Here is a 22,352-nt window from a genome sequence, read left to right on the forward strand (position 1 = left end):
TGAGTAACAATTTCGCACACCAAGTTTTTGGCGCCGTTGCCGGGGATTGTTCAAGTTTGGACAACTGACGGTTCATCTTGTTGCTCAGATTAGGTAATTTTCTTTTTGTTTTATTTTCAAAAATTTTTCAAAAAGTTTTCAAATTTTCTCCTTTGTTTTCGAAAAAAAAATTTTTAAAAATAAATGTTTTCAAAAAATATTTTTTTTTTCAGAATTTTTAAGAATGAGTTCTAGTGTTTCATGAAGCATGTTGAAGCCTATCTGGCTGTAAAGCCATACCCAAACTGCTTTGGGATTGGTCTTCAACTAATCACCTCAATGGAGCCATGCCCAATCCTTCTGGATAGGGTATGTCAGACGTGTCATGTCTGAGTTACATACTAAAGCTTGGCTGGCTATTAAGCCATGCCTGACCCTTTGATTGGAGCTTTAGACTAAAAAGTATAAGATTCCTGGAATTCATATTAAAAATTTTGGAATCCTTATTTTTGTTTTTCAAATAATTTTCGAAAAAATACAAAAAAATTTAGAAAATCATACAAATCAAAAATATTTTTTGTGTTTCTTGTTTGAGTCTTGAGTCATGTTATAGTTTGGTGTCAATTGCATGTTCATCTTGCATTTTTCGAAAATTCATGCATTCATAGTGTTCTTCATGATCTTCAAGTTGTTCTTGGTAAGTCTTCTTGTTTGATCTTGATGTTTTCTTGTTTTGTGTTGTATGGTGTTTTTCATATGCATTCTTGCATCCATAGAGTCTAAGCATCAAAGATTTCTAAGTTTGGTGTCTTGCATGTTTTCTTTGCATTAAAAAATTTTTTTCAAAAATATGTTCTTGGTGTTCATCTTGACATTCAAAGTGTTCTTGGTGTTCATCTTGACATTCATAGCATTCTTGCATACATCAAATGTTTTGATCTAAAATTCTCATGCATTGCATCATTTTCATGTTTTTCCCTCTCATCATAAAAATTCAAAAATTAAAAAAATATCTTTCCCTTTTTCTCTCTTAAAATTTCGAAAATTAGATTTGACTTTTACAAAAATTTTTAAAATCTAGTTGTTTTTATGAGTGAAATCAAATTTTCAATTTAAAAATCTCATCTTTTTCAAAAATCAAATCTTTTTCAAATTTCTTAGTTATTTTCGAAAATTCTAAAAACATTTTTCAAAAACATTTTTCTTATTTTTATATCAAATTTTCGAAAATAACATCACCAATTAATGTTTTGATTCAAAAATTTCAAGTTTGTTACTTACTTGTTAAGAAAGATTCAAACTTTAAGTTCTAGAATCATATCTTGTGATTTCTTGTGAATCAAGTCATTAATTGTGATTTTAAAAATCAAATCTTTTTCAAAACTAATTTCAATCATATCTTTTCAAAAATATCTTCTTATCTTATCTTTTTCAAAATTTGATTTTCAAAATATCTTTTCTAACTTCCTATCTTCTTATCTTTTCAAAATTGATTTTCAAAATTTGTTTCAACTAACTAACTAACTTTTTGTTTGTTTCTTATCTTTTTCAAAACTACCTAACTAAATCTCTCTCTCTAATTTTTGAAAATATCTTCCCCCTTTTTCAAAAATTTCTTTTTAATTAACTAATTATTTTAACTTTTGATTTTAAAATTTTCGAAAAAAAATTACTAACATTTTTCAAAAACTATTTTCGAAAATCACTAACTCTTTTTCAAAAATTATTTTCGAAAATTCTCCCTATCTCTCATCTCCTTCTATTTATTTATTCATCTACTAACACTTCATCTCACCCAAATTCGAACCCCCTCTTCCATCTGTGTTCGAATTTCTTCTTCTTCTTTTCTTCTAACTCACACTAGGACCTCTATACTGTGGTAAAAAGGACCTCTATTATTATTATTTTTCTGTTCTCTCTTTTTCATATGAGCAGGAGCAAAGACAAGAATATTCTTGTTGAAGCAGATCCAGAACCTGAAAGGACTCTGAAAAGGAAACTAAGAGAAGCTAAAATACAACAATCCAGAGATAACCTTTCAGAAATTTTCGAACAAGAAGAGGAGATGGCAGCCGAAAATAATAATAATGCAAGAAGAATGCTTGGTGACTTTACTGCACCTAATTTCAATTTACATGGAAGAAGCATCTCCATTCCTGCCATTGGAGCAAACAACTTTGAGCTGAAACCTCAATTAGTTTCTCTGATGCAGCAGAACTGCAAGTTTCATGGACTTTCATCTGAAGATCCTTTTCAGTTCTTAACTGAATTCTTGCAGATATTTGATACTGTTAAGACTAATGGAGTAGATCCTGAAGTCTACAGGCTCATGTTGATACTCTGAATGCCATATTGGCTCAGAACAAAATACTGACTCAGCAAGTCAATATGATTTCTCAGAGTCTGAATGGAATGCAAGCTGCATCCAACAATACTCAAGAGGCTTCTTATGCAGAAGAAGCTTATGATCCTGAAAACCCTGCAATAGCAGAGGTGAATTACTTAGGTGAACCTCTGGGCGCTGAACGCCCAAAATGGGCAGCATCTGGGCGCTGGACGCCAGAATTGCACCCTGGAGAAAAGCTGGCGCTGAACGCCCAGAACAAGCATAGTTCTGGCGTTCAACGCCAGAAATGGGCAACAAATGGGCGTTGAACGCCCAAAATGGGCACCAACCTGGCGCTGAACGCCCAGAGTTGTGTGCAAGGGCATTTTACATGCCTAATGAGTGCAGGGATGTAAATCCTTGACACCTCAGGATCTGTGGACACCACAGGATCATCTCAGGATCAGTGAATCTCACAGGATCCCCACCCACCTCACCCTCCCTCTCTCCATTCATGATCATCCCTTCTGTTTTCCATTCACCACTCACATCCATGCACACATCCCTCCATCTCCTCCATATCTTCTTCTTCTTCTTCTATTCTTTCTTCTTTTGCTCGAGGGCGAGCAAAATTCTAAGTTTGGTGTGGTAAAAGCATAAGCTTTTTGTGTTGCCATTGCCATTAATGGCACCTAAGGCCAGAGAAACCTCAAGAAAGAGGAAAGGGAAGACAATTGCTTCCACCTCTGAGCCATGGGAGATGGAAAGATTCATCTCACATACCCATCACTAAGAAAAAGATGGAGTAAACAAGAGAGCACATTCATGAATCTCAACAGGCACATGAAGAAGCTCATCATCAAGAAATCCTTGAGATACATCAAGGGATGCACTTGCCTCCATAGAATTTTTGGGAGCAAATCAACACCTCCCTAGGAGAATTGAGTTCCAATATGGGACAACTAAGGGTGGAACATCAAAAGCACTCCATCATCCTTCATGAAATAAGAGAAGATCAAAAAGCAATGAGGGAGGAGCAACAAAGACAAGGAAGAGACATAGAAGAGCTCAAGGACATCATTGGTTCCTCAAGAAGGAAACGCCACCATCACTAAGGTGGATTCATTCCTTGTTCTTATTTCTTCTGTTTTTCGTTTTCTATGTTATGTGCTTATCTATGTTTGTGTCTTCATTACATGATCATTAGTAGTTAGTAACTTTGTCTTAAAGTTATGAATGTCCTATGATCCATCACCTCTCTTAAATGAAAAATGTTTTAATTCAAAAGAAAAAGAAGTACATGAGTTTTGAATTTATCCTTGAACTTAGTTTAATTATATTGATGTGGTGACAATGCGTCTTGTTTTCTGAATGTATGCTTGAACAGTGCATATGTCTTTTGAAGTTTTTGTTTAAGAAAGTTAAATATGTTGGCTCTTGAAAGAATGATGACTAGGAAACATGTTATTTGATAATCTGAAAAATCATAAAAATGATTCTTGAAGCAAGAAAAAGCAGCAAAGAACAAAGCTTGCAGAAAAAAAAATTTAGGCGAAAAAAATATAGAAAGAAAAAGAAAAAGCAAGCAGAAAAAGCCAAAAGCTCTTAAAACCAAGAGGCAAGAGCAAAAAGCCAATAACTCTTAAAACCAAAAGGCAAGGGCAAATAAAAAGGATCCCAAGGCTTTGAGCATCAGTGGATAGGAGGGCCTAAAGGAATAAAATCCTGGTCTAAGCGGCTAAACCGAGCTGCCCCTAACCATGTGCTTGTGGAGTGTAGGTGTCAAGTAAAAACTTGAGACTGAGCGGTTAAAGTCAAGGTCCAAAGCAAAAAAAAGAGTGTGCTTAAGAATCCTGGACACCTCTAATTGGAGACTTTAGCAAAGCTGAGTCACAATCTGAAAAGGTTCACCCAATTATATGTCTGTGGCATTTATGTATCCGGTGGTAATACTGGAAAACAAAGTGCTTAGGCTTTTTGGCATTGTTTTTAGTATGTTTTTAGTAGGATCTAGTTACTTTTAGGGATGTTTTCATTAGTTTTTATGTTAAATTCACATTTCTGGACTTTACTATGAGTTTGTGTGTTTTTCTGTGATTTCAGGTATTTTCTGGCTGAAATTGAGGGACTTGAGCAAAAATCAGATTCAGAGGTTGAAGAAGGACTGCTGATGCTGTTGGATTCTGACCTCCCTGCACTCAAAATGGATTTTTTGGAGCTACAGAACTCGAAATGGCGCGATTCCAATTGCGTTGGAAAGTAGACATCTAGGACTTTCCAGCAATATATAATAGTCCATACTTTGGCCAAGAATAGTTGACGCAAACTGGCGTTCAACGCCAGCTCTCTGCCCAATTTTGGCGTCCAGCGCCAGAAACAAGCTGCAAAGTGGAGTTCAACGCCCAAACTGGCACCAAAACTGGCGTTCAACTCCAGGAATGACCTCTACACGTGCAACACTCAAGCTCTGCCCAAGCACACACCAAGTGGGCCCCGGAAGTGGATCTATGCATCAATTACTTACTTCTGTAAACCCTAGTAGCTAGTTTATTATAAATAGGACCTTTTACTATTGTATTAGACATCTTTGGACGCCTGGTTCTTAGATGAGAGGGGCTGGCCATCTTGGCCATGCCTGGACCTTTCACTTATGTATTTTCAACGGTAGAGTTTCTACACTCCATGGATTAAGGTGTGGAGTTCTGCTGTTCCTCAAAGATTAATGCAAAGTACTACTGTTCTCTATTCAATTCATCTTATTTCGCTTCTAAGATATTCATTTGCACTTCAACCTGAATGTGATGAACGTGACAATCATCATCATTCCCTATGAACGCGTGCCTGACAACCACTTCCGTTCTACATTAGAATTGAATGAGTATCTCTTAGCTCTCTTAATCGGAATCTTCGTGGTGTAAGCTAGAATGATGGCAGCATTCAAGAGAATCCGGAAGGTCTAAACCTTGTCTGTGGTATTCCGAGTAGGATTCAATGATTGAATGACTGTGACGAGCTTCAAACTCGCGAGTGCTGGGCGTTAGTGCAGACGCAAAAGGAGGGTGAATCCTATTCCAGCATGATCGAGAACCGACAGATGAATAGTCGTGCCGTGACAGGGTGCGTTGACCATTTTCACTGAGAGGAGGGGATGTAACCACTGACAACGGTGATGCCCTTGCATAATACCAGCCATGGAAAGGAGTAAGACTGATTGGATGAAGATAGCAGGAAAGCAGAGGTTCAGAGGAACGAAAGCATCTCTATTCGCTTATCTGAAATTCTCACCAATGATTTACATAAGTATTTCTATCCCTATTTTATTGATTATTTTCTAAAACTCCATAATTATTTTATATCCGCCTGACTGAGATTTACAAGGTGACCATAGCTTGCTTCATACCAACAATCTCCGTGGGAGGTATTACTTGGACGACCCAGTGCACTTGCAGGTTAGTGTGCGAAGTTGTGAACCATGGTATTGGCATCATGTTTTTGGCGCCATTACCAGGGAAAGAAAGAGCAATGAATTTTACATAATTAAAGTGTAATCACAATTTCTGCGCACCAGTAGGCTTTTAGTTTTTTTGTCTGATTTAGGCAATTAGGGTTCCTAATCCCCATTGTCAAGAACAAAACACACAGCTCAAGTTGTTGCAGCTGGGCTCAATCTTCCTTCCGATGAGGCAAGCATCGATCCCTAACAAGCGAGGTAAGCGCCTGATGATGATGATGGTTCTGTGAAATTTGGGAGGTTTTGGATTTTGAGTTTTGGTTTTAGGGTTTTAATTGGGGGTCTTAGCTTGTGTATTCTGCGTTGTTTATTTGTGGACTGCCAGATCAAACTAAAATCACCAATGTAAATTTCACCATGTGTCAACTGAATTATTATTCTTATTTTTGTTATTGTTGTTGTTGATTTTTTCTTGTTTAAATTTCACTTTTAAGGAGAGCAGAGTATTCTCAAGAGAGATTATTCTTATGCTTTTAAATTGCTTTGTTGATTGAATCAATAACTTGAAGTACCTGTGAATTTTAAGATGTATTTTGGGAATCCAAGCTTGATTTGAGACATATGCAGTGATTGCAGTCAATTAAGTGTTCTAATTTCTGCTGAAATGGGGTAAGCATCTAAACTGACCTTAAATTACCAATTCATGAGTTTTGATGATCAAGTATTTTTCAATTTCCTTTTGTATGCTTCTGTGCAACTTGTCTAATAGGTTTACTTGTTTTTATGTATCTATGTACATCCAGGTCATGTGTATTTTTTATTTCTTTCTTCATGCATTTTCTTTCTCGTTACTGTAAGCTAACTTGAGCGTTAGTAATCAAACAAGATGATTTTGTCTTCTTTTGGTTATCATCAATATTGGCCTTGTAAATTGTAATATAGTTACTTGTTTGATATCTTGTTGTAATGTGCTTGAGTTTATGTGGGGCGTAGGTCTTGATTGGTGTCACTATAGGTTTGAACTTGGGCTATTTTTTTTATTATGTTTTGTTTGTTTTGTTTTCTATTTTATTTTTTGATACCTAGGAGAGATTGGACTATTTGGAAGATGGTAAACGTGTTTTTCGACTGCGTTTACGGCTATGTTCTTCTTTATACCCTATCAACGAACGCATCATAGACTTTTTTCTTGAATATAATCGACACACTCTTCGAACAAGTCCACCTTGGGGTTCTGAACTTCTGGAGGTATAATTCTTGTCCTCCTTTTGGTCTGGTTTAACTTTATCCTATTTTCTGGACTTTTTATAGGTATTTAGGTACCATTTTAGATGTTCTTGAACTCATTATTTGGGACTATGTCTATTGCCATACTTGAATTGGAACGGATATGCAGACATGTATTTTTATTTTATTTTTTTAATATTTATTTTCCCACTTAGCAGTTAGCAATTGGCATTGTGCTTGACTACGTTGCTTAACTTCTTTTCCATTAAGAAAATTGTTCTGTTGTACCAAGTTGAAATTGTTACCTGGAAATCAGTCTTTTATCTCTAATTCTCTATGCTTTTCATTGTTCAGAACATTTACATTGGTGAGTTCCTGCGATGAAATCTTTGTATCTTTACACTTTTTCTTAGCTGGGATAAATATATAAATTTGGCTTTATTTGCATGTTTACTGATAATGTGACTTGATGCCTTGGTCATTGAAAGATTGTATCAATTTAACTAACTTCCCATATGTTTGTTATGATTTTAATTGTGTGTGCTTGCATTTCTTTTTTTAGTCGATAATTAGACAATGTTTCTTCTCAAAAAAAAAAAAATCTCCTATAGCAAAAAGTTCTGGAAATCTAACTTCTCTATGGTCTTTGGATTATAACTCCATTGCCCTCTCACATGGTCTTTGGATTTGAATTATTGACATCGCCAGTGTATACATGTTACTTGATGTAAAATTTGTATGTTTTTTATTCGAAAAATGGGAATGACAGGTGAATTATTAAGGTTGTTTTGGAATGCTAAAAAATTAAACTTATTGAGTCTTATTTGTATAATTGCTTTTTAGAATAACTTAATATATGAAATCAATTTATGTTGGATACTTTAGATGAAAAGTGGTTTTAAGATAATTTATTGTGTTTGGAATGGATTAAAAAAAAAGCTATTTTTAAGTGGATAATTACAAAAATTTAGTATGAGATGTTTGTTACTATTATTGAATATTGGATATTTGAAATCAAATTGGTAAAATCGTTACAATTCAAAAATAGTGAGCTTTTTCTTAGAATCATAAACTTCAAAACATTATTTTCGTCTATGAGTTGTTTTTTAGCTTAAAAATATTAGTTTCGATTATAATCTATTTTTACTTTTTTACACAAGCATGACACTTAAGAAACTTGAATTAATTGATGATACATGCTAATGATTATTTGAGATGATGCTGGTCTATTTGTTGATTTCATATGAGTATGCTTAAATGTGAAAAGTGACAAAAAATGGTGATTTATTAATTCTGAGTACTTGGGGCTGATTTAACCTTTCCAACAAGTTAAAATAGGTAAAAGAAATTTAGAATGCAAGGTTAGAGTGAGTGAAAAGCTAGGAATCAATTTTTGACCTCTCAAAACCCGAGGTTACATGTTGCAGAATTATGCAGTTTTGGGTAGCAATTTGTAAACAAAACTGGGAGCAATCTAGCAACTCAAAATGAGTGAAATTATTTTTCAATGAAACCTTAAGATGTCTAGATTATTATTCTAAAATTTCAGAATTTTTCGATGTGTGGTTTGGGAGATATGATTTTTAGAAAATGGTCATTTTCTGCAGAAACAATGTTGTACAAATTCTGGAACAGCAACTTCAAACCCACATATTTCAATACTCTGAAACTCTTTGGAGGTGAAACTAAATAGGAGTAAAATATTAGGATGTCTAGTATTTTATGTCAAAATTTCAGGACAATTCAAATTTTATAGAGAAAGTTGTGTCTTCTCGAAGCAGGGTTGTTCACTGCTGCGACAGCACCCTTTCCTTAAAACAAAACTATATTTCGAGAGACATAACTTTTTCTAGAGAAGTGAAAATGCTCTGGAACTTGAAATAGGTGAAAGATGGGTAAGTCTGGTTCAACCATACTAAACTTTAGGAGAATCCAACCAAAGATGGATTTTATATGATTTTTCTAAGTTGGTTACTGCTTGCTGTTTTTCTGAAGTGTACTAAATCAGTAGTCGGTTTTTAAAAAATCATATAAAATTAAATTCTTAGAACGCAGTTGCAAAACCAAAACTAAAGTACACTTTAGGATTCCTATTTAAAATAAATAATAATATATTAGGATTTCTTTTGCTCCCCTTTTTTATATGTATAATATATTAGGTATATGTATAATATGTTATACCTCTTATATTTGCATATGGTTAAGTTAATTGCTATGGCTGAAAATCATATGTTGTTGGCTTTATTGACACTTTAACACTTGAAGTTGTATTGTTATGGCTGAAAATTGTTTGTGCAATTCTGGTTGTTGTAATTCTAGTTTTGTGCACTTCTGTTTGCTAGAATTCCTGTTTTTTTGCACTTTTGAATTTGTGCCTGGATTTGTGCATCTGTTTATATTGTTGGGAGCTTCTCATACTTGAAGTCATATAAAGATTATTAGAGTTGTGCTAACTGAAGTAGCACCAAGAATTGTGCTAACTTTATTTTTTAAGTTGACATAGCTTTGATAATTTATACAACTATTTTCAGTTTGGTTTCTAATTATTTTTAGTTTGATTTTTTAATTTTTATAATTACAAATATCATTATAAATATTTTTCTAATTACTTTTCTATATAATTATGAAGGATAATATTGAGGATGATAATGAAGATTAAGCTGTTTATCATTGTGGTTTATGGGTTAAGATGGACTAATATTGAGAATGGATACATGTATGGTAGACTAATTACTTTTATTAGATGATACTTATATAGAATATAATTAAAAAAAAAAAAACCAATGAGGCACTTAAGGCTACACTTATATAGAGTAGCTATAGTATACAATGTGGCTACGCTTTACAGGTGATGTAGTAGCACTGAAAAGCGTAGCCTATTTTGGTAAAAATGGAGCTGAAAAGCGTAGCCTTTGGTCCTGGACAGCATCACTTGAAAAGCGCACCCTATTCTCAAACGCCAAAAGCGTAGCCCTTGGTGCAGAAAAGCATAGCCTTTGAGAATAGGCAACGGACGAATAGGAATCACCGCAAAAAGCGTAGCCATAGCCCAGAAAGCGTAGCCGTAGCCTAAGGCATCATTTTTTTTCACTTTTGGCTACACTTTTCAAGTGTACCTGAATGGGTGTTTTTCTTGTATTGATTGTTAGTTTGTTAATCATTAAAATTCAATCTAAGTATGTAGAGATAATAATCTCTCCCTTTCTTATGATAACAACACAAATATAACTTTAAGAATTTCATTGATTCTCAAAAATATAAATCTAGTGATCTAGAACAAGAACTTTTAAAGATCCGGATTGCGAGATAGGTATATCATATCAAAAGCCAGACTAAGTTATCGTAACTCAAATTATGTTTTTAGATACCTAATATATATGATAGATTCAGAAACATAATCTGATGTAGGAGCATATATTTTTACGTTTGTGTCGTTAATTAAAGTAGTCTAGTTTTGCATATATTATTATATTGTGTTATGAGTTGTAACACCCAGTCACACAAAGCCTTACACTTAAGTCGTAAATTAGAGGTGGTGAGGTACTACGATGTCTAAAAACAAAAATTCGTACATATATTTTGAAGGATAATTTATCTAGAAGCTGATACGGAGAGAACTATTGCTAGTCTAGATTTTCACAAAATAGAATTCCATCGTTGAAAGTATAGCCTAGACCAACAAGTAATTCCCAAGATCAAATAGTAAATTCAAATCAAAACATATATAAACCGAGAGTATTTACCTCCCGGGTCGTTCTCCCTAGGAATGCAATCGAAGTGTTATACGCTTTCAGTTGTGAGGACAAAGAGGGGATTTTGAATCAAGAAATGAAATATTGAAAGAACTAAGCAATGAAAGAACTAAGAGGTGAGCAAAATTGTAATTAATGGAAGTAAAGAGAATCGTAAGATCAAAACTAGTGAAAATGCTAGAAATGCAATAAAGGGCCTTGACTTGAGAATGAGGTTCTTAGGATTCCTATCATTGCCATAACCACAACTATGGTAATTACCATGAGTCAATATCGCCTAGTTAACCCCAACCATCGAGGAGTAAGTCAAGCAAGCATAATTGACCTTAATCCATACATCCTACCAACTTACCAAACTAGTTGATAAAAGGCTAGCATCAATGGAAACAAGAGTCAACTAACTACCCAAAAATTACCATAAATGTCGGACATTATGGCTCTAGTATCCTAGGAACTCAAACCACAAGCCAAGGTGTGGAAATCTACTCAAAATCTAAAGTTGGCATTTTCACAAACACCTTGTGTGCATAAAAGTAAAGTATGGAAAATTGCAAAGTAAAATGGAAAACTATAACCAACTATCAACAAAACCAAATGTAAACAAGCAATCAAATATAAAGGAAGCATGAAACATAAAATTCATTGATCAAAACTCCAAGAAACACAAAATTGCAAGTATGAACAAGTAACTTGAACCAAAAGAGAATGAAAGTAAAAGTGCTATAATTAAAGATGAACTTGAGAGTACTTACAATTAAAGAAGCAAAAATTCAAAATTAAGCTTGCTATAAAATGCTACATAAAAACTACATAAACCCTAGGAGGGCTCTCTACTCTACACTACTCCTACTCCTAATACTATGAAAAACTATGTAAAAATGTGCTCCAATGTGTCCCCTTTGATAAGTGTTGAATCCTCCTTCATATAGCACTCCAAAACAGCATTCCAACCTTCCAAAATGGGCCAAGAGGCCTCCAAATTCGCGCATCACATGTTTCATTAATGTATCCACGTGCAGGGACCTGTCCGTATGCATAGATGTGTGTGTACGCACACTTTGCTGTTTCCCCACGTTGCACACTTCGCTATGTGTGCTTTTCCTTGTTTTCTTCATGTTTTCTCCCTTGTACATACTTTTTTCCACTTTTGGCCATCCATTCTTGCCTCTAAGGTCTGAAATCACTCACAATCCATATCACGGCATCAAATGACATAAAAGTGGAATTAAAAATCACTAATCCAAGCATTAAAACATATGTTTTCACGTTTAGAATCAAATTAGGGATCAAACACAAAAGTATGCTCTTTTGGTGATTAAGTGTGAGTTCATGTGCCAGAATCCATTCAAATCAAGCCAAAATACATCGGAAAATATGGACTCATCAGAAGCCTTGAAAGAAAACATAGTTCAAATTTCGGTAACTCGACATCACACACAGGGTGTTAACGAAAAAACATGTCGATGTGCAAAAATAGAATATACAGAATATATATACGTACAGCCTAAAAGTTAAGAGAAACTAAGATATAAATATAAATCCTGTTTCTCAATAATCAACCTCTAAGAGGGATATACAAATAAAAATACAAAAGTGGTGAATATACATAAACTAATTACAGAATATAAATTCCCAAAAGTAAATCTTCGCTTCCCAGAGAAATCCAACATACTCAACGGGGTGCTTCGCGTCCTGCATCTGCAATATAAATAAATCCATAAACAGGTGAGAACAATATCCTTTTGGGTTCTCAGTAAGGGTAACATTTCCAAATAGAGATAAAGTAAAACTACATGAACTCACTAGGCAGTCCTATACTCCAATCGACCTAAAGTTCAAGCCTGGTGTCCTTCTAAACTAAACAGGATAATCAAAAACTAAGTCTCAGCTAATACATGCTCTCAGGTTTCCAATTCCTCTCAATTTCAGTCATTCATGTTCTCTTTTAATCACAATGGTTCCAACTCAGTATTTTAGTGTCACAACTCCAATCATCACACCAGAACAAGCATAAACCCTCAGCGTCATCACCGCCAATATGAGGGATCTCTCAGTTATGCAATTACAGGCAAAACAATATAAGGAATACACAGATAGAGATACAGATAAAGCATTTAGATCAAGTAGCATGTAGATACATTTAATCGAGAAGGCACACTAAGTACAAGATACATACCAAAACAATACATACAAATATAAATAATACATGCCTGTCCTACTGGCCATGAGCTCATGCATCGATTCTGTTGCCAGGCCTGACACAGGTAAGCAGAATTTTACAAACCGTCCTTGCCCATAGGTTTCACAAGCAAGCGGGATAACACCAATCGTCCTCGCCCGGAACATGCAAGCGGTATTTAACCACCATCCTGGCCAATCTCAATAAACCATGAGTAAGCGAGATAACACCAATCGTCCTAACCGGGTACCTCGAACAAGCTAGATTTAACTACCGTCCTTGCCACGAGTAAACATCAGTTCATAGCAAAGTCTTTAATCAGCTTTTAAAAATCATTAAGTCTATTAACCGCACTCTTGTTTAGTATACCCATTCCTTCGTCTCGTGAGCAGGATAACACCACTGTCCTTAAGCGGGCGGGATAAAATTACTATCCACGCATAGCTACTTACGCACTAAACAAGCGGAATGACACCACTGTCCTTTCCAGTCCAGCCATTTAGGCCACAACCAATCAACGTTAGTGTCTTTTAGAAATTGAACAGATTATTAAACTTGCTAGCCCCAATTCGTTATTACTTATCAAGTGAAATCTCATAAACCCCTATTATCAATTTGTCACTTCCGTTGACCCGTGAGTGGGATAATACCACTGTCCTCACCGTGGGTGGGACAAACTACCTTCTCTACAGCCATGTCATCTGGTTTAACCAAGCATTTATCCGGGAATAACCAAATTTAATTTGATCTCGCTCAAATTCAATTCATTATGCTAGCGGAATAATACCCAGACCTTGCCACAAATAGTTGCACAATCCATACACAAGCGGGATATTACCCAGACCATGCCATCTCAGCTAATCCGCCATACTCGATCATCATCAGTCTCATTAACCATGGCTTATCTCAATCTGTTGCCCAGTAAGTTCATTACTCACAAGCTTTCATCAATATTAATCGGCTCTAATCACAAACTCATCCAAAATCTTGTGTTTCATCCAACCCATGTGTTCCCACTCATCCTCAGGCTTAAAAACAACTTGTCAAACCTCAATTAGAGGTTATGGAAGTTTACAAGCATTCTAGGAAAGCCAAACAGTTGAAAACAAAGTGTGTAAACAGGGCTTGTGCATACGCACACATCCGAGAGGTTTCCCAGCTTGTGTGTATGCATGTCCCCTGTGCGTACGCTCAATTGTAAAAATCCTGGCATGCGTACGCACAAGCCTTTACACCCAGTCTGTTTTGTGTGTAGGCACCATTATGTGCGTGGCACATATACCAGAAATTCTGGTTTTGTTGCATAATCACAGAATTTCAACTTTTAACCCTAAACTTCAAATGCTCATAATTTTTTGGATAAAAATCATTTTCGATCCGTTTTTCGAATGCTATAAACTACTCAAACCCAATTTTCATAAAAACAAGTTTCACAAATTTTTGAAGGTCCAAGGGCCAAGTTACAGTGCATTGAAGTTAGTTAAAAACTGGAATTTACCAAATTTGAACCTTTACTTCATTTCACCAAAATCTCTATCCAATTTAAACCACACCATACCAAATTCATTCTTAAACAATCTCAACATATGTTCATTTATTCTCTACCCTTCTAACCATCAATCACCTAACAATTCTATTCGAAATCCATCAAACAATTCTATTCGAAATCCATCAATCAATCCAACACTTAGTCACCCAACATATCACATTTTCAACTTCATTCATCACAATTCACCAAATCACACAACCAAATACTCATCATCCCAATCATCAAATTAATCATGGCAATTCATCACTTACCGTGAATTCCCATACAGGGGATAACTCACCCTATCTTGGTCTCCAGTCCAATTTCCACATCAATTCACAATCATAATCAATATAACTCATACAATTTACGTTCATACCAAATCAATACCCACTCAATTTACAAAATCACAACTAATTCAACTCAACACCAACCAAATTTGATTCGATCTTGCCCTAGGCATTCACATAATCTTACAAAATGCCTAGTCGAAACTAAAACTCGTACCTCAAAGACAGTGATTTTTCCTCAACTCGAATTTACTCCGACAAACTTGACGCCCACCAAAGCCTCACCACCTGATTCCGCAATTCAAATCTACACCAAACCACACCAAGCAAGTTCCAAACCAAGCTAATCAATCTAGTTTTTCACCAATTCATACATAATCACAATTCTCAATACCTAATCTTCATGAAATCAAAAAATCCAAAGAGAATAAGATTTTTTCACCTTTTACCCACTTCTCAGATGGATTAAACCCGATATAGCTCATTCTAGAGCTCCCCTAAATCATCACAATTATAAAATCTCTCAATACTCAAAATCAAATTCGAGAAATTAAAGAGAAGGAAGAAATGGGTACAACATTCGAATTTTTATACCACTTTGTTCAAATAGAATAGAAGAGAATTTTGAGACAAACGCGTGGCCACAAACGGCTCGTCAATCGAACCTCCAAATCAAAAGTTATGAGTAAAACAAGAAGGTGAATAGTGCTCTAGGTTTTGGTTCTTCCCTTCTTTTCTCTATTCGTGTCTCTCTCACTCTCTCAATGCAAATGTGCTGAAAATGATTAAGTTTGAAGTGTTTTATACGTGAGATTGGACCCACTTGGGCCTAGTTCACTCGTTTTAGCCTGTTGTGTAACATCCCGCATTCTTGAAAATCTGAATATGAATAAATTGTGATTTTATCTTATTAAATTTAAACTTTATAAGTATTCTATTAGAAATAATAAAATAGACTCGGAGATAATTTTATTTTAAATTAATTAATATTCTTAAGTAATTTTATTATAATGAAATATTTTGTGTAATTCTTGTAATTTAAAAATAAGAAAGAATTGTACAATTTAATTTAAGTAATTTTTATTATGAAAAAGTTATGACTTATTATTAATTTGAACTCCTTATTTTATAAATTAATCAATTAAGAGTAATTAAATTAGTTTTATTAATATTTGAAGTTAAATTAATTAATATTTTTGTGTAATCTTATTACAATTGATCATTTTATATAATTTGGAATTAAGTTCTGATAATAGAAAAATAATAAAAAGTTATATCATTTAATTTGAATAATTAATATTAACTTTAAAATACATTTTATAAAAATGTGATTAATATGCTTATTTTATAATTTAAACTAGAAATAATTAATTGAATTTAACAATATATTGATAAATAATGTTCTTATATATTTTTAATAGAGTATATTTGATTTTAAGATTACTCTACCCTTCAATTTTATTAAAATATCTATTTATATTTATTCTTATTCCTTTATAAAATGTTTCATTTCTAACCCTAAATCCCAAAATCCCCAAATTAATTCAGAAACCCTAATTTTCCCAATTCACAAACCCTCACCCCTTATCCCCTTTCTCCCAAAACGCAGACACACACATGAGGAGGGGAAGAACGACGTTGGGAGGAAACTGTGAGCTGCAAGCCGCTGACTGAGAAGAAGCTCTATCTTTCTCGCCGCGTTAGAATCGTCGCTACCAACGCCGCGCACCGCCGTCAGCACTGCCATTGAAGGGAGCTCGCCGTCACAGTTCAATATCATTGAGCTTGAAGGGAAGCGCCACAGATATACCTGACAGCAGCTTCCCCTGCGTTCCCAATTCCATTCTTGAAACTGCAACACTCTTGCTCGTCCACTGCTTCCCGATTTTATTTCTCTACTATATTTTCATTCTGAATACAATAGTATATGTTCCTGTTTTGTATTGCTGTCACCATCGTCAATCTGGATCCTAGTCGTCGCCGTCGTTCATGCCCCTTTGCTGCACCTGTTTCTCTACTGCTATTATTTGGAATACCGGCGTTGATGCTATTACCAATCTGTTAGAGTTGCTATTGGTGAGTCCGATGCTACTTTAATTCTGGATTGATCTTTTTCTTGATCACTGTCTATTTACATATTTTATTGTCACTGCAATACTTATTCTGAGTTGATTCCGGTATGTGCCTTGTCTTGAGATCCTCAGGGCTGTGATTGCTCTTAATTTCCATCCAATTTGAATCCTTTGTTTGGCTACAACCCCGGTCACTGTTTGGTCGTAAAATTCCTCAGCAGAGTCTCAAGACTTCAGGGAAGAATAACCTAACTCATTTCTTAAATTCCTTGAAAACCTCTAAAACTTTAACTTCTTAATTTGAATAAATAGAATAGAGTTTAAACCAAAACCAAATCGTGTTTCCAATTATTCCGAACCAATTTCAAAACCAACCAAGCTTAAGCCAAAACCAAATCATTTTTAAACCGAAAACCAATTTCAGTTTCATTCTTAAATCTGTTACCAAATGCTCGGAAAGTGTTTCAATTTTAATAAATCAAAGTTTCAGAAAATACTTCAAGCTCTTCCTAAAATGTCGTAAAGTGAAATAGATTAATTGAAAACCAAGTTTATTTTAAATCCATTAAAATCCCTCCAAAATCTGTTTACTTAAATCAAATTCTAAAACATAAAAACTTTCATATTTAAATTGATTTTTAAGACATAATTCCTTTCTTAATAATTACATCCAAAATATAAAATTTTTTTAATAAGGCAAGTTCAAACATAATTTATTTATCAAACATTTAATTCAAAGCATAATTCATTATTTTCAAAATAACGTTCCAATCAAAATCTCAGATTTTATAAAAATTTCGGCAGTATCTCTCCTAAAACTTGGACTTTGCCACCCTTTTCGGGTCCCAACCAAACCAATCCTCAACACTTTCCAACAGGCTCAAGACCAAATTAGTTTCCAATAAAGCAAAACCCAACTTTCATATTATGAAAATCATTTTAAATCAACCAATTCAGAAATCTCCAATTTACCAAAACCAAACGTTGTTTCAATTAAACAGGCAACCATATTCATTCAAGATAAAATCAGACAATTCATAAGACTCACATAACCACCAGAAATACATTTCGCACAACATATCTATTTATAACAATTTCCAATTTAAAATAAATCAGTTTGTACAAAAAGCCCCTACCTCGACACGTTGAAACCACAACCCAAGTCGTTAACCAACTGCTTTATTGAGTTGCTATCTTTACTTTCCTTGCTTGGTAGTTGTAGTATTTATTATTTCTTGCTATATTATCATGCTTTATTTTTATGCCTCCCAAGTGTTTGATAAAATGCTTAGGTTGGTTTTAGCTTAGTTTATCCCACTCTTGGTTGAGAAATTGAGTGTTTGGGTGAACTTGAGTGGTGGATGTCCATTCCACATTGTGTGAGGATTGTTAATTAATTTGGTTTCCATTGACGCTAGTCTTTCACTAAGTAATTAGTGAGTTGACTAGGACTTATGGATTGAGATTAATTATGCCTAGTTAACTTATCCTCGATGTAGGGTTGACCAATTAGGATTAATTCACACACAATTACCATGTTTGTGATCCACAACTAGGATAGCAAGCCTTAATTACCCAATTTTCACCAACAGCCTTTTTACCATTTAAATTCTATTTTCATTGCCTTTACTTGCATTGACTTTTAATTCCTTGCATACTAAGTTACTTTCTTGCCATTTTAATTTCTTGCCAATTACCATCCAATCCCCATTTTTCTCATAGCCAATAATATGACATTTTATTACAATTCCTAGAGAAGACGACCCGAAACTTAAACCCGGTTAATTTTGTATTGATTGTGACATTTTCATATTGAAATTTGATATTGATCAATTGTTGTGTTTGGAACTATACTTGCAATGCCAATTTTATTTTGAGATAAATTCCAACCCACTCTAGGCTTGCATCACGTACGCGTCAGTGGGGTTTCGCAATCACCACGCGAGTGCGTCAGTTTATGCGCGCACCAGTCTCAGCTACACATGGCCACGTGATGAGCGGATAATTTATACGCTTTTTGGCATTGTTTTTAGTATGTTTTTAGTAGAATCTAGTTACTTTTAGGGATGTTTTCATTAGTTTTTATGTTAAATTCATATTTCTGGACTTTACTATGAGTTTGTGTATTTTCTATGATTTCAGGTATTTTCTGGCTGAAATTGAGGGACTTGAGCAAAAATCAGATTCAGAGGTTGAAGAAGGACTGCTGATGCTGTTGGATTTTGACCTCCCTGCACTCAAAGTGGCTTTTCTGGAGCTACAGAACTCAAAATGGCTCGCTTCCAATTGCGTTGGAAAGTAGACATCCAGGGCTTTCCAGCAATATATAATAGTCCATACTTTGGCCGAGTTTAGATGATGTAAAAGGGCGTTGAACACCAGTTCTACGCTGCTGTCTGGAGTTAAACGCCAGAAACACGTCACGAACCAGAGTTGAACGCCAGAAATACGTTACAACTTGGCGTTCAACTCCAGAAAGAGCCTCTGCACATGTAACATTCAAGCTCAGCGCAAACACATACCAAGTGGGCCCCGGAAGTGGATTTATGCATCAATTACTTACTTCTGTAAACCCTAGTAACTAGTTTATTATAAATAGGACATTTTACTATTATATTAGACATCTTATGATTTTTAGTTCATCTTAGGATCATATTGATCATGTTTTGGGGGCTGGCCATTCGGCCATGCCTGGACCTTTCACTTATGTATTTTCAACGGTAGAGTTTCTACACTCCATAGATTAAGGTGTGGAGCTCTTCTGTTCTTCATGAATTAATGCAAAGTACTACTGTTTCTCTATTCAATTCAACTTATTCCGCTTCCAAGATATTTATTCGCACTTCAACATGAATGTAATGAACGTGACAATCATCATCATCCCCTATGAACGCGTGCCTGACAACCACTTCCGTTCTACCTTCGATTGGATGATTATCTCTTGGATCTCTTAATCAGAATCTTCGTGGTGTAAGCTAGATTGATGGCGGCATTCATGAGAATCCGGAAAGTCTAAACCTTATCTGTGGTATTCCGAGTAGGATTCTGGGAGTGAATGACTGTGACGAACTTCAAACTCGCGAGTGCTGGGCGTAGTGACAGACGCAAAAGGAGGGTGAATCCTATTCCAGTATGATTGAGAACCTCAGATGATTAGCCGTGCTGTGACAAAGTATTTGGACCATTTTCACAAGAGGATAGGATGCAGCCATTGACCACGGTGATGCCTCCAGATGATTAGCCATGCAGTGACAGCGCATCAGACCATTTTCCAGAGAGGATGAAAAGTAGCCATTGACAATGGTGATGTCCTTACATAAAGCCAGCCATGGAAAGGAGTAGGACTGATTGGAAGAAGACAGCAGGAAAGCAGAAGTTCAGAGGGACAAAAGCATCTCTAGACCTTTATCTGAAATTCTCACCAATGATATACATAAGTATTTCTATCATTATTTTCTATCTATTTATTATTTATTTTCGAAAACTCCATAATCAATTATTATCCGCCTGACTGAGATTTACAAGATGACCATAGCTTGCTTCATACCAACAATCTCCGTGGGATCGACCCTTACTCATGTAAGGTTTTATTACTTGGACGACCCAGTGCACTTGCTGGTTAGTTGTATCGAAGTTGTGAATGAAAAACGATTTATTAAGACGTGCGTACAGAGTTTTTGGCGCCGTTGCCTGAGATCACAATTTCGTGCACCAAGTTTTTGGCACCGTTGCCGGGGATTGTTCGAGTTTGGACAACTGACGGTTCATCTTGTTGCTTCGATTGGGTAATTTTCTTCTTATTTTCAAAAAAAAAAGTTTTCAAAAAATTTTTTTTTAAAAAAATCTTTCAAAAATTTCTCATCTGTTTTCGAAAAAAAAAATTTAAAATAAATGTTTTCAAAAATATATTTTTTTCTTCAGAATTTTGAAGAATGAATTCTAGTGTTTCATGATGATTTGTTGAATCCTGACTGGTTGTAAGCCATGTCTAATCTTTTGGACTGGGGTTTCAACTTATCATCACAAGAGCTTATTGATCCTCACACACTTAGTTGCTCTATACATGGAAAGTATCAATACATGCTAAAGCTTGACTGGCTATTATGCCATGTCTAACCCTTAGATTGGAGCTTTAGAATAAGAGTGCAAGATTCCTGGAATTCATATTAAAAATTTTGGAATCCTTATTTTTCTTTTTCACACTAATTTTTGAAAAATCCAAAAAAAATTAGAAAATCATAAAAAAAATCAAAAATATTTTTTGTTCTTGTTTGAGTCGTGAGTCAATTTTTAAGTTTGGTGTCAATTGCATACTCATCTTGCATTTTTCGAAAATTGCATTCATGCATTGCATTCATCATGATCTTCAAGTTGTTCTTGATAAATCTTCTTGTTTGATCTTCATATTTTCTTGTTTTGTGTCCTTTCTTGTTTTTCATATGCATTCTTGCATTCATAGTGTTTATACATGAAAAATTTCTAAGTTTGGTGTCTTGCATGTTTTCTTTGCATATAAAAATTTTCAAAAATATGTTCTTGATGTTCATCATGATCTTCAAAGTGTTCTTGGTGTTCATCTTGACATTCATAGCATTCTTGCATGCATTCATTGTTTTGATCTAAAAATTTTCATGCATTGCATCATTTTCATGTTTTTCTCTCTCATAATTAAAAATTAAAAAATCAAAAAAATATCTTCTCCTTTTTCTTCTCATAAATTCGAAAATTTGAGTTGACTTTTTCAAAACTTTTTAAAATTTAGTTGTTTCTTATGAGTCAAATCAAATTTTCAATTTAAAAATCTTATCTTTTTCGAAATCTTTTTCGAAAATCAAATCTTTTTCATTTTTCTTAGTTATTTTCAAAAATTTTAAAAATATTTTTCAAAAATCTTTTTCTTATCTTTATCACATAATTTTCGAAAATAACATCATCAATTAAGGTTTTGATTCAAAAATTTCAAGTTTGTTACTTGCTTGTTAAGAAAGATTCAAACTTTAAGTTCTAGAATCATATCTTGTGATTTTAAAAAAAAAATCAAATCTTTTTCAAAACTAATTTCAATCATATCTTTTCAAAAATATCTTCTTATCTTATCTTTTTCAAAAATTTGATTTTAAAATATCTTTTCTTACTTCCTATCTTCTTATCTTTTCAAAATTTGTTTCAACTAACTAACTAACTTTTTGTTTGTTTCTTATCTTTTTCAAAACTACCTAACTAACCCTCTCTCTCTAATTTTCGAAAATATCCCCCTCTTTTTCAAAAATTCTTTTTAATTAACTAATTATTTTAATTTTTGATTTTAATTTTATTCCTAATTTTCGAAAATTACTAACCGTTTTCAAAAACTATTTTCGAAAATCACTAATCATTTTTCAAAAATAATTTTTGAAAATTCTCTTTCTCTCTCATCTCCTTCTATTTATTTATTCATCTACTAACACTTCTCTTTATCTCACATCTTTGCTCTCCTCACCCTTGTGTTTCTTTCCTTACATTACATTCTTTTCTTCTTCTTTTCTTCTACTCACACAGGGACCTCTAT

General features: G+C 34.3%; 1 protein-coding gene and 1 long non-coding RNA gene across 2 annotated transcripts in view; one reads left to right on the forward strand and one right to left on the reverse strand.

Annotated features, from left to right (window-relative positions):
- LOC110270693 overlaps positions 1–5,932 on the forward strand; it is a 7,575-nt gene extending 1,643 nt beyond the window's left edge. The window contains exon 2 of the long non-coding RNA XR_002360336.1: positions 5,885–5,932. This is a non-coding gene — a long non-coding RNA (uncharacterized LOC110270693). The remainder of the gene's footprint in view (positions 1–5,884) is intronic.
- The window catches only part of LOC107637837 (serine hydroxymethyltransferase, mitochondrial-like), a 17,639-nt gene continuing 10,729 nt past the window's right edge, over positions 15,443–22,352 (reverse strand). Inside the window, exon 4 of the mRNA XM_021122485.1 lies at positions 15,443–15,490. Within this exon, the coding sequence (XP_020978144.1) occupies positions 15,443–15,490 (48 nt within the window). The remainder of the gene's footprint in view (positions 15,491–22,352) is intronic.

This window comes from Arachis ipaensis, chromosome B04 (genome assembly GCF_000816755.2).
Source record: "Arachis ipaensis cultivar K30076 chromosome B04, Araip1.1, whole genome shotgun sequence".
NCBI lineage: Eukaryota > Viridiplantae > Streptophyta > Magnoliopsida > Fabales > Fabaceae > Arachis > Arachis ipaensis.